General features: G+C 39.0%; 1 protein-coding gene across 1 annotated transcript in view; it reads right to left on the bottom strand.

Annotated features, from left to right (window-relative positions):
* Positions 1-12,948, bottom strand: part of CDH20 (cadherin 20) — a gene marked incomplete at both ends in the record, with an annotated part of 63,012 nt that overhangs the window by 19,981 nt on the left and 30,083 nt on the right. Inside the window, one exon of the mRNA XM_082640560.1 lies at positions 5,647-5,900. Coding sequence (XP_082496686.1) covers positions 5,647-5,900 — 254 coding nt within the window. The remainder of the gene's footprint in view (positions 1-5,646; positions 5,901-12,948) is intronic.

Below are 12,948 nucleotides of genomic sequence, written 5' to 3'. Positions count from 1 at the left end.
TGGAGGTCTCTGGGAGAGCTCTCGCTGACTGATATTACATGGGGCTGGATGGTTTCTGGTGGCCCAGTATCCTGAACTCGGCTCTCCCACCTCAGAGGCTCAGGCCTGACACCCGACCAGAGCACCAGGACCCTGTCAGCCACACAGCCAGGTACATGCGGAATTTCTTGCCTTTTGGGAAATCTGAGGTCTTCTGCCAGTGTTCAGTAGGTGTTCTGTAGAAGTTGTTCCACATGTAAATATATTTTGATGTATTTGTGGGGAGGGAGGTGATCTCCACGTCTTCCCCTCAGCCATTGGGTTTAAACTTGTAATCACATAAATTTGTTAGATCTCAGAGGGGAGTCACTGCATGCCATGCAGGGCCACAGAGGAAGCTCCAGGTTTTGGTTGGGTGGCAAAGACAGGAGCAAGAGGAAACTCTAGTCCAGAGCCTTTAATGGGGTTTCTGAACTTGAGTTTACTCGGGAATAGCAGAGAAACTGCAATTCTACAAGGCACAGTGTTGCAAGTTACAGGCCAGTCTCTGGAGAGTTCAGGATGGGCTGTATTTATCTATAGCTTCTTTTTAAATTCTACAGCATCTCTAGGACGTAGCTATTATCTCACCTAACAGGAAACTAGGGCTTAGAGAAGTAAAGTCACTTTCATACAGTTACACCGCTAATAATTTGCAGCTAACAGTAAGATTTGAAACATACATGTGTTTATATATGAACTATTGTATATATAATATATTATATACTGTAAATTATATATAAATGATTCTGTTTCTTATATATTATATATATAAGCTATTGTAACATATTGGGTTCAAAATTCCATTTAAAGTTGCCAGCAGGTGCAAACGAACCTATTTTCAAAACAGAAATAGAGTCACAGATGTAGAAAACAAACTTACGGTTATCAAGGAGGAAGCGGGGGGGAGGGATACATTGGGAGATTGGGATTGACATATATACACTACTATATATGAAATAGATAACTAATAAGAACCTACTGTATAGCACAGGGAACTCTACTCAATACTCTTCAATGACCTCTATGGGAATAGAATCTAAAAGAGTGGATATATGTATATGTATAACTGATTCATTTTGCTGTAAACCTGAAACTAACACAACATTTTAAATCAACTATAATCCAGTAAAAATTAATTGAAAAAAAAGTTGCCAGCGGAATTCCCTGGTGGTCCAGGACTCCGGGTTTTCACTGCCGAGGGCCCGGGTTCAATCCCTGGTCAGGGAACTAAGGTCCCACAAGCTGCGCAGCATGGCCAAAAAAAAAAAAAAAGAAAAAGAAATGTTGCCAGCAATTGCAGTCTCTATCTTAAAGTTGTTGAAACTGGGAAATACTGCCCATTTGTTGGGAGTAAGTAGTTTCTTTACTTTAGTGCATTGTTTTTCAATCTGAAATAAATATGGTGGGTTGTGACTAGTATAGAAAGAACATGTATATGTATGCCAGACTGTATTCCAGTAAGGGTAAATATTGATGGTAAAACTTTTGTTTCAATATATATAAATAGATATACATATATACAGTATATACCAGTATATGTATTATTTGGTAAAGTATTTTGTTTCGAGTATTTATTTTTTCCTGCAGAGATTCAGGATGACTGTTCAGAGAATTAGGAATTAAAGGGAAAGGTGACCACTAAAGGCTGGAGAAGTTGGAAACATTTCAGTTCTAACTCTCCAAGTGTTGGGAAATTTAAATAAGTAAAGTAATGCTTCTCTCTGCTTCTGACCCTGTTACCGTAGCCAGGCACTGCTCTAAACATCTTACTTGTATTGACTCATATAATCCCCACAATAAGCCTATGAGGTAGGTACTGTTATCATCTCCATTTTACAGGTGAGAAAACTGGAGCATGGAAAGGTTAACACATTTGCCCAAGGTTGCACGGCTGGGAATCAAACCTAGGCATATGGAATGTATGAGATTGCTTAAGGAAACAAAGCCTTAACTCTTTTTTGAAGATTAGATTAAGCCACGATAGCCGACAGTTGACTATTTAATAAAGAATAAACACATGCCTACAAAGTTAATTTAAAATTAACTGGAGCGTTCTTTTTTAGTGATTTAGTGATTTAGTTTTAAAGTTTACTGGCTATTTTAAGATTTGAATTTATCTTAGAAAAAAAATACTGGTTGGCTCCTGACAGTCTTTTCTTTCAGCTCCCCAAACAGGAGAAAAGCCAGCCATTCAGCCCACAGAGCCGTAACCCTGATGGCAGCTCTCCAAGTTGTAGGCATAATGCTGAGGGGAGAGGCAGCCTATGATGAACCAGCTTCCTGCATTCAAACCTACAACGCCATAGCAAATGTCACAGGTGGTAGGGGAGATGGAGTGATGGAAATAACTGGCAGAACCCATGACAGTACTGCCCGCTGACACGCTGAGAGGAAACGCTGCGGGCCAGCCTCAGAGAAGCCTCCCTCAAGTGGAATTCCTCTTCCATTTCCCAAGCGGGGCCTGAATTGAGGCAATGATAGCATTCATTACTCTGAATGGGACACTGGGCCAATTTTCAGGACTCAAGAGAACAAATTTAAAGGCATAGATACAGATAGAAAATGAGGCAATTGGGACACACTAGTGAATTACGTAGGTGGTTTTCCTTTCTCTAATCATAATATTCTCACCTGCTGTGGGCAGAATAGGCATAACATACACATACAAAACTGCCTTCAGCCAACAATAGCTGGTGTTCGTTGAGCTCCCTGCTTGTTTACTTGGCTGAGGACATTCTCTGAATTTAGGAGTGATTTTGGAGGTAGGGTGTCATGGACAGGCTCCCTAAATCCGTACACACTCTAGGAAGGCACAGGGGGACAAGCTGTTTCCATACGAGCAGGAGAGTATTTCAGTTGCCTAATGGTTCAGTTTCCTGCTTGCTAGAAATTCCTTGAGCATTTATTAAAAATTTAGGTGATCCAAACATTGTATTTTTCATGTACATATAGCTAAATCTGGAGACTTAGTTTTGGGCTTTACTAATAAATGATGACCAGCTTATATGCCTGAACATACCATAAACTTTCTAGAAATGAGATTATAAAAGTCCTGATAATCTTTTTAAAAAGTTCAGTGACCTTTTATCCATAGCATTTGAACCTCAGGTGGTATGTTGTTTTTGGGGTGATTTAATATGCATTTTCTTTTTAGGAATGTGAACCTCATTTATTTGTAGCAAAAATGCACAAGATAGACAAGGGGCCTATGGCATATTCAAATTATTTTTAAAAGAAAATAACTTTTATAGGATAAATAAGGAGAAAACAAGCAATTTGGTGAAAGATAATATAGGAAAGTACTTTCCAAATGGGTTTATTAAGTAATAGCCAGGGATTTGACTTCTAGGTGCTTTTCCTTCTCAAAATCCAGGACCCCTTGTGTTCTGCTTGGCTCCAGAGACCATTCTTTGTTCCTGTGGGACAGTACAAAGGGTCAGAGACTCTATCTCACAATATGAATTCTGTTCCTTCTTTCCAACCGAAATGCAGAGGGACGATTATCTCTAGTTATGATAAGTGGAATTCTGCTTTATCCCCGGTGCCTGAACGCTTATCTTGTTACCTCCAGGTCTGTGGCTGTTGCCTTGTTCTTGCCAGTTTCTCTTTCAAGACCTAGAACCCTGCCCTAGAATAAGCCCAGTGAACCCTGCTCTGTGCCTCCTGCCTGTTCACTCTTGGATTCCTCCTGACTGGGATGTATTGGACTACACAGGCACTCCACTATAGACCTCCCTGATGCTAATAATTGCATCAGTGCCATGCCAGCCAACTGATAGTTTTCAGTGGCTCATCATCTGAAGCAGCATTTTCTGTTAGGCAGACAGGATTCCCTCATTTTGTATCCTCATTTTGCTCCATGCCAGCAGTGGATCTAGGCCTGCTGGTGTTTCTCTTTCCTTCCTAGATATGTGTTGAGATAACAACTTTAGTCCTGAATAGTGCACATTCACTCTAGGTGTGTGTGTGTGTGTGTGTGTGTGTGTGTGAATTTCCTTGTTTCTTGACTGCTTTCAGTCTCTTTTGCTTGTCATTTAGTAGTGTGACTCCTGACAAAATCATATTTCCAGTGCTTACCATGTAGGAGTCCAGAATCAGAATCTGGAAAGAAGATGTGGAAGTATCCACTGGATATTGATTGACTCTTTTAGAAATGAGATCTGATTTTTTTCAAACTGTGCTTGTTTTATTTCAAACACTTTCCCTCCATAAAGTTTTATTCTCTAGAGTTTTTTCCCACAGTAGTGTCTCTGATATGAATAGATTAATCAGAAGATAGATATATATTCTTGGTTTCTGATATAAATATAATATTTATATTACAAATATAGATTTATAATAGAATTGGTTTCATTTGTGTTGTTGTTTTGGGGATAATATTATTCCACTAACTTCTCTTATATATTTAAAAAGCTTAAGGTTGAAATATCACTTCTATAAAATTGTTATAGCTCATAAAGTTTAGTTTTCTTCTAAAAATCAAATATCAGAATTCAAGCAAAATAATTTTAGCCATTTTAATGCCTGAAAATGTAAAATGTTTGCTAATTGGTTAGAGGAAGCAGATTTCCCCCAGTATTTTAAACTCAGGAGAGAACCATCTTTATTAAACTGCAAAAGCACGTTTTCATTAAATACAAAATGGCACCAGGTGAGGAAAGTAACCGGCTGACAGAAAAGGCCTTTGATGAATCAGGGTGTGTTTAAAACGTGCTATCTGCACTAAAGCCCTAGATCCATTTGTGTGGCTTTCAACAATTAATGTGACAGATGGCCTCAGACAGCCTTGGAATCCTGATCTTTTGTGTCAAGCTTCAGAGGCTTGGCGGTTGCTCTGGAAGGTTGAAGTGTCATCTGTCCACCAGCGGTTTGCACTTTGGTTCCATAGTCAACAGGAGATGGCCATGGCTCTAAGAGCAGCTCTCTACCCCTCTCCTGAGGGGGAAGCATCTAGGTTGGAATCTTGATGTTCAAAACATACTTTGGAGAGGTTGTTATGTGGGCTTGCAATAGAAAGCCAGTCTACATGGCATCACAGCTGTTGACAACAGTGGTAGTTTCTGTGTCTGTTCTTTGTATGGTGTATGGAAATACGTGTTTATATCTGTTATTTTTTCCATGTTTTAAAGTAAAAAAGTCAAAGGTTCATAACAAAAGAATGTACAGTAATCACCTTTATATTCACCACTAAGATTCACTGATTTTTAATGTTTTGACATCTGTCTGTCTGTCTATTTGGCAATATCTGGAGACTTTTTAGATTGTTACAACTCAGGGGGTGCTACTAGCATTTTGTAGGTAGAGGCTAGAGATGCTGCTAAACATTGTACAATACCTTGAACAGGCAGCCCCCTCAACAAAGAATTATGCACCCCCAAGTGTCAATAAGGCCACAATTGAGAATTGAGAGGTGTGTGTATGTGTGTTGCTGAACCAGCTGACAGTGAGTTGTAGACATAATGGTACTTCATTTCTAAATAACATGGAAAGTCCATGTTATTTAAGAAAAAAGAATTTAAAGATATAGAGTGTTCAGAGATGGAAGAAGCAGAGAAAAAGTGCTAGAAAATTAGATATAAGGGAAGATTCCAGGATATAAGGATAAGGTGAAATGTGTAGAAAAACCTGATGGAGTTGTTGGTTACATCTGGATCCTTGGCAGAAATGATCTGTATGGTTGTTCCAATTGCCACATCTTCAGGTACCTCCACAAAATAAAAGCCAGGTTCAAACACAGGGGGCTCATCCACATCTTCCACACTGATGTGCACTGTGGTTGTGTCCTGAAATGGGCCTAGGTTCAGAAAACGCATCTCTAGGTGAGGATTGGCTCCCTCCACTTTTAAGGTGTAGCTTTTCTTGGTTTCAAAACTCAGGGGCTGAAAAGTAAATGACAGGAAAATAGATTAGTTAGGAGCATATACGTCAGCGTTCTAGAGGATGGATGATACTGCTGGCTAGTGGGTAGATTCTCAAATGCATTAAAATGGTGGAAAAGAGGCAAGAGGAAAAATAAGGGCATTTTTTCTTTTGTTCCATGGTTCTTGATCTTAATGTCAGTTTCAACAATTTGGGTAAAGAAAGTCAGGAGGATGCTAAAGGAAGCCAGTTTGCTGATGAAGAAAGCCACTGTACCCTGGGCAGGACTGACTTAACTTGTCTGCTCTTTAATCAGCATGGTCATCTTTAGAAATGCTTGTTCATTTGAAAAAGTGTCACGATGATTAAGAGAGAGTTTGAGTTCTGTTTCAATATATCCATACAAGTGAGGCCTAGGCTCTTCTGTTTTCTTCCTTTAAAAAAACCCAATTCTTGAGTACAAAGGCAATAGTGATTTTATTCCAGTAAACTATCAATAAGCACCTCACAAAGGTTCTCAAAGCACTGTGTCAGATCAATATTTGTGTGTTTAGTTTATCATAGACAATCTTTTTTAAACACCTAATCCAGTGCCTCATGTTACAATTAAAGAAACTGAGACTCAGCGAGCGAGCAGACTGGCCTAAGCTGATGTGGTTACGTTGTGTCAGAGCAGAAATGCTGCTCTTGATTTGCAAATTCCTCATTCAAGGCTCACCCCCGAAAGTGTAACTTTGTCTAATAAAACCCCATGGCATAAAATAGAACTTTTTGGGTGTTTCCTTTTTTGGATCTATCTCTACCTTCAGAATGTTTTATGTCAAAATAAATACAGCACTTTAGGGCAGAAAGTGGACTTGAATGCCATCTCAAGAATAATCCATTTGTGTTTTTTGTTTTAACTGACAAAAATGTATAAAAGTTTAAAGCAACACTTACCTCAAAATATCATTAGTAATTTAAAAATGATGGAAACTCAATTTTATAATTACAGAGGATAGTGAAGCAGTTACTAAAGCTTAAAAGTCACATGTCAACTTGGTGATGACAAGTTTTTCTAGCTAAACATTTCATTCATTTGTCCCTTTTTCATAAAATGTGCTGAATGTCAGCACATTTCATGTTAGAAAGAGGCGTGTGTCTAAGCAACTGGTTTGCTTTTGAGAAACAAACAGCAGTAGGAATTGCTTTAACTAAATTTGTTACTTTCAAATTCTAACAAAAAGTTTTTTGTTTGTTTTATTGCTGTTGTTGGTTTACCACTGGTCCTGTATTTACTTAGCACCATACTTTGTACTTTTCGTTTCATGGAGTCCACCGTTCCAATTTGAACAAAGTGGCCATTTCCACCGGCCGCCCTGCGTCCGTAGTTCTTAGTCAAAAGGCAGGGTTTTCATAAACAGGGAAATCTGCCACTCAGGTTTCAATAAATTTGAAGGAATAGGTTTACCAGTTTATTTTATTTATACTACTCTTTTAAGTCTAGACATTTATCTTTCCTGGTAAATTACACTGTATTCTTTTAGAATTCTTTCCTTATGTAGAAGTAACCCAAAGTGGACACTGATTGTTTATGTTAGGTTTGAGCTAGGCACAATATGTTGTTCCTTTAATTTTAAGTCATTTTTCTAATTTGGTATGAATTTTGTAAAAAGTTGTAACTTACATACATTAAAATTCATCTTTTTTAGTGTAAAATTTTGTAGGTTTTGACAAATGTATACAGTTATGTATGTGTCTCCTATGATAATAAAGATAAAGAATAGTTCCATCACCCCATTATGCCCTAATCAGTACCTCTTTGTGGTCAGATCCCACCCCCCTGGCACCCATTGATCTATTTTGTGTCCCTTTTACAAGAATGTCATATAAATGCCGTCATTCAGTATGTAGTCTTTTGAGTCTGGTTTCTTTCACTTAACATGTACATTTGAGATTCATTCATGTCATTGTGAATATGGAGTTTGTCCCTTTTATTGTCAAGTAGTATTCCATTGTATGGATGTACCACAGTTTGTTTATCCATCCTCCACTGGAGGTACATTTGAGTTGTTTGCAATTTCTGATGGTTATGAATAAAGCTACTATGAACATTTATATACAGGTTTTTGTGGGAACATAGGTTTTCATTTCACTTGGGTAAATACCTAAGAGTGGGATCACAGGATTATTTGGTAAGCATATTTTAAACGTTATAAGAAACTTCCAAACCTATTTTCAAAGTGGCTGTACCATTTTGCATTCCCACCAGGAATGTATGAGAGTTCTGGTTGCTCCACATCCATGTCATTATTTGGTTTTGTCAGTTTTTCTGGTTTTAGCATCCTACTGGGTGTGAAATGGTATCTCATTGTGGTTTTGATTTGCATTTCCCTAATGCCTAATGATGTTGAGCATCTTTATATCTTCTTGAAGAGTTCTTTATATATTTTATATTAAAGCCTTTTATCAGACAGGTGATTTGCAAATATCCCGATCTGTGATTTATTTTTTTTCACTCTTTTATCAGTGAAGAAAAGAAACTCTTAATTTTGATGACGTCTCATTTATCACATTTTATTTTGTAGGTTGGGATTTTTGTGTCATATCTAAAAAAATTACCTAATCAGGGTCACAAAGACTTTCTTCTCTGTTTTCTTCTAGAAATTTTATAGTTTTAGGTTTTCACATTTAGGTAAATCATCTATTTTGGGTTTATTTTTGTAGCTATGAATCAAGGTTCTTTATTATTATTTTTTTTTTTGTATATAGACATCCAATTTTTCTAGCACTGTTGAAAGACTAGAGCGAGTTTTTAATTATTGTTAAAATTTCTTTTTAAATAAGTTACTCAGTGATTTTTATGTAATTTAAGATTATTGTCTCCCTTAAATAATTTTATTATTTAAAATTTAAAGAAAACGTTGCCTTAAATACCCTAAACTTTAAATTGCCCATAATTGATATGAGTTTGACATTTCTGTCTAGAAAAGTTTTTGTACTTGTTTTTACATATTTAAATAGTAAATCAAAGAGTAGTAGTGTCTGAGAACCCAAGTTAAATTCAAGAAATTTCCTAGAGTTGGAGCACATAAAAATGAAGTTATTATATCCTTGAAAATTGAGTAATGAAAATTATGTTACAAAATAGTAATGCAGTTCCCCTAAGCAGCATTAATCATTCCCTCTTCTTTCCCCATAGCACTTTGTCTTACTTCCATTACGGCTCTTCTTATTTTGTATTATACATATTTCTTTCTGTGTTGGTTGCCTTCATGATACTAAAGAGCAAAAATTATGAGTTAGTCAGATTTTTATTCCCCAGTACCTAGGGAGGGCCTAAAACCCAAAAATGTTGTTATATTGAGTAGTGCAAAAGTTTTTCAGTGTATTAACATATTGATACTAGTTGAGTGATGATATATACAGGCTTTACATTGCCATATTTCAGTGATTTAAAGATACACATTTTTTTGTATTTTGGCATTTTGGAAATAGGGTTGCTTCTCCAACTGATAGCATCTTATAATTGCTGCAGGCCCAAAGAGAGGTAGGATGTAGTTGTCACCATTTGCACTAGCCAAACCTGGTCAAGGTCATTCATGTTGTACTTTGGTTGAGTTCTGCACTTGTTGGTAATACATGTGTTGAACTTCACTGCCTTCTAAAATGTCTTCAGAAATATTGTGTTATGATTCAACATTGAAACAAAAGTTGCTGTGTAGGTAAAATGGTATGGAAACAGCAGGGAATAAATCTGATATTAGTGAAGCAAATATGTCTGTGTCTGCAAGGGCTTTTCCAGTAACTACAAACAAAGGAATGAGAAAGCATTGTAACATTCAAATTAGTAGGAGGTTTTTTTGTGTGTGTGTGTCTTAAGTGATATATAAAACAGTGATGAGGGATGTGTCAGGGAGGACCTTCAAGATGGCAGAGGAGTAAGACGTGGAGATCACTTTCCTCCCCACAAATACATCAAAAATACATCTACATGTGGAACAACTCCTACAGAACACCTGCTGAATGCTGGCAGAAAACCTCAGACTTCCCAAAAGGCAAGAAACTCCCCATGTACCTTGGTAGGGCAAAAGAAGAAAGGAAAAACAGAAACCAGAGAATAGGGATGGGACCTGCACCTCTGGGAGGGAGCTGTGAAGGAGAAAAAGTTTGTACACACTAGGAAGCTCCTTCACTGGAGGAGACAGGGGGTGGGGTGTGGAGGGAAGCTAAGGAGCCACAGAGGAGAGTGCAGCAACAGGGGTGCAGAGAGCAAAGTGGAGAGATTCCTGCACAGAGGATCAGTGCCGACCAGCACTCAACAGCCTGAGAAGCTTGTCTGCCCACCTGCCGGGGCGGGTGGGGGCTGGGAGCTGAGGCTCAGGCTTCGGAAGTCAGATCCCAGGGACAGGACTGGGGTTGGCTGCGTGAACACAGCCTGAAGGGGGCTAGTGCACCACAGCTAGCCGGGAGGGAGTCTGGGAAAAAGTCTGGACCTGCCGAAGAGGCAAGAGACCATTGTTTTGGGGTGCATGAGGAGAGGGGATTCAGAGCACCGCCTAGATAAGCTCCAGAGACGGGCGCGAGCTGCGGCTGTCAGCTTGGACTCCAGAGACGGGCATGGAATGCTAACACTGCTGCTGCAGCCACCAAGAATCCTGTGTGCAAGCACAGGTCACTCTCCACACCTCCCCTCCTGGGAGCCTGTGCAGCCCGCCACTGCCAGGGTCCCGTGATCCAGGGACAACTTCCCCGGGAGGACACACGGCATTCCTCAGGCTGTTGCAACATTTTGGCTTCTGCCGCCACAGGCTTGCCCCATATTCCATACCCCTCCTTCCCCCTGGCCTGAGTGAGCCAGAGCCCTTGAATTAGCTACTCCTTTAACCCCCTCCTGCCTGGGTGAAGAACAGATGCCAGAGGGTGACCTACGTGCAGAGGTGGTGCCAAATCCAAAGCTGAACCCCAGGAGCTGTGGGAACAAAGATGAGAAAGGGAATCTCTCTGTGCAGCCTCATGAGCAGCGCATTAAACCTCCACAGTCAACTTGATGTACCCTGCATCTGCGGAATACCTGAATAGACAACGAATCATCCCAAAACTGAGGTGGTGGGCTTTGGGAGCAACCATAGACTTGGGGTTTGCTTTCTGCGTCTAATTTATTTCTAGTTTTATGTTTACCTTAATTTAGTATTTAGAGCTTATTATCACTGGTAGATTTATTTATTGATTTGGTGGCTCTCTTCCTTTTTTTTTTATATATACATATATATTTTTTTCCCTTTTTCTCTTTTTGGGAGTGTGTATGTGTATACTTCTTTGTGTGATTTTGTCTGTATAGGTTTACTTTTACCATTTGTCCTAGGGTTCTATCTGTCCGTTTTTTATTAGTATAGTTTTTAGTGCTTGTTATCATTGGTGGATTTGTTTATTGTTTTGTTTGCTCTCTTCTTTTTTTTTCTTTTTTAATTACTTTTTTATTTTAATAATATATATTTTTAAATTTTTTATGTTAATAACTTTATTTTATTATTTTTCTTTTATTATTATTATTTTCTTTTCTCCCTTTTCTTCTGAGCTGTGTGGCAGACAGGGTCTTGGTGCTCCGGCCAGGTGTCAGGCCTGAGCCTCTGAGGTGGGAGAACCAAGTTCAGGACATTGGTTCACCAGAGACCTACTGGCCCCATATAATATCAATTGGCGAGAGCTCTCCTACAGATCTCCATCTCAACGCTAAGACCCAGCTCCACTCAGTGACCAGCAAGCTCCAGTGTTGGACATCCTATGCCAAAGAACTAGCAAGACAGGAACACAACCCCACCCATTATCAGAGAGGCTGCCTAAGATCATAGTAAGTTCACAGACACCCCAAAACATACCACTGGATGCGGTCCTGCCCACCGGAAAGACAAGATTCAGCCTCATCCATCAGAACACAGGCACCAGTTCCCTCCACCAGGAAGCCTACACAACCTAGTGAACCCACCACACCCACTGGGGGCAGAACCCAAAACAATGGGAACTGTGAACCTGCCGCCTGTGAAAAGGAGACCCCAAACACAGTAAGTTAAGCAAAATGAGAAGACAGAGAAATACACAGCAGATGAAGGAGCAAGGTGAAAACCCACCAGACCAAAAAAATGAAGAGGAGATAGGCAGTCTACCTGAAAAAGAATTCAGAGTAATGATAGTAAAGATGATCGAAAATCTTGGAAATAGAATGGAGAAAATACAAGAAATGTTTAACGAGGACCTAGAAGAGCTAAAGAGCAAACAAACTGATGAACAACACAATAAACAAAATTAAAAATTTTCTGGAAGGAATCAGTAGCAGAATAACTGAGGCGGACGGAAGGATAAGTGACCTGGAAGATAAGATAGTGGAAATAAGTACCGCAGAGCAGAGTAAAGAAAAACGAATGAAGAGAATTGAGGACAATCTCAGAGACCTCTGGGGCAACATTAAACATACCAAAATTCGAATTATAGGGGTCCAGAGGAAGAGAAAAAGAAAGGGACTGAGAAAATATTTGAAGAGATTATAATTGAAAACTTTCCTAATATGGGAAAGGAAGTAGTCAATCAAGTCCAGGAAGCGCAGAGTCCCGTAAAGGAAAAATCCAAGGAGAACCACGCCAAGACACATATTAATCAAACTATCAGAAATTAAATACAAAGAAAAAATATTAAAAGCAGCAAGGGAAAAGCAACAAATAACATACAAGGGAATCCCCATGAGGTTAAGAGCTGATCTTTCAGTAGAAACTCTGCAAGTCAGAAAGGAGTGGCAGGACATATTTAAAGCGATGAAAGGGAAAAACCTACAACCAAGATTACTCTACCCAGCAAGGATCTCATTCAGATTCGACGGAGAAATTAAAAGCTTTACAGACAAGCAAAAGCTAAGAGAATTCAGTGCCACCAAACCAGCTTTACAACAAATGCTAAAGGAACTTCTCTAGGCAGGAAACACAAGAGAAGGAAAAGACCTACAATAACAAACCCAAAACAATTAAGAAAATGGTAACAGGAACATACATATTGATAATGACCTTGACTGTAAATGGATTAAGTGCTCCAACCAAAAGA

Source organism: Mesoplodon mirus (genome assembly GCF_964341445.2).
Source record: "Mesoplodon mirus genome assembly, chromosome: 13".
Lineage (NCBI taxonomy): Eukaryota > Metazoa > Chordata > Mammalia > Artiodactyla > Ziphiidae > Mesoplodon > Mesoplodon mirus.
The sequence above is the reverse complement of the archived record's forward strand: the minus strand, read 5'-3'. Positions and strand labels throughout refer to the sequence as shown.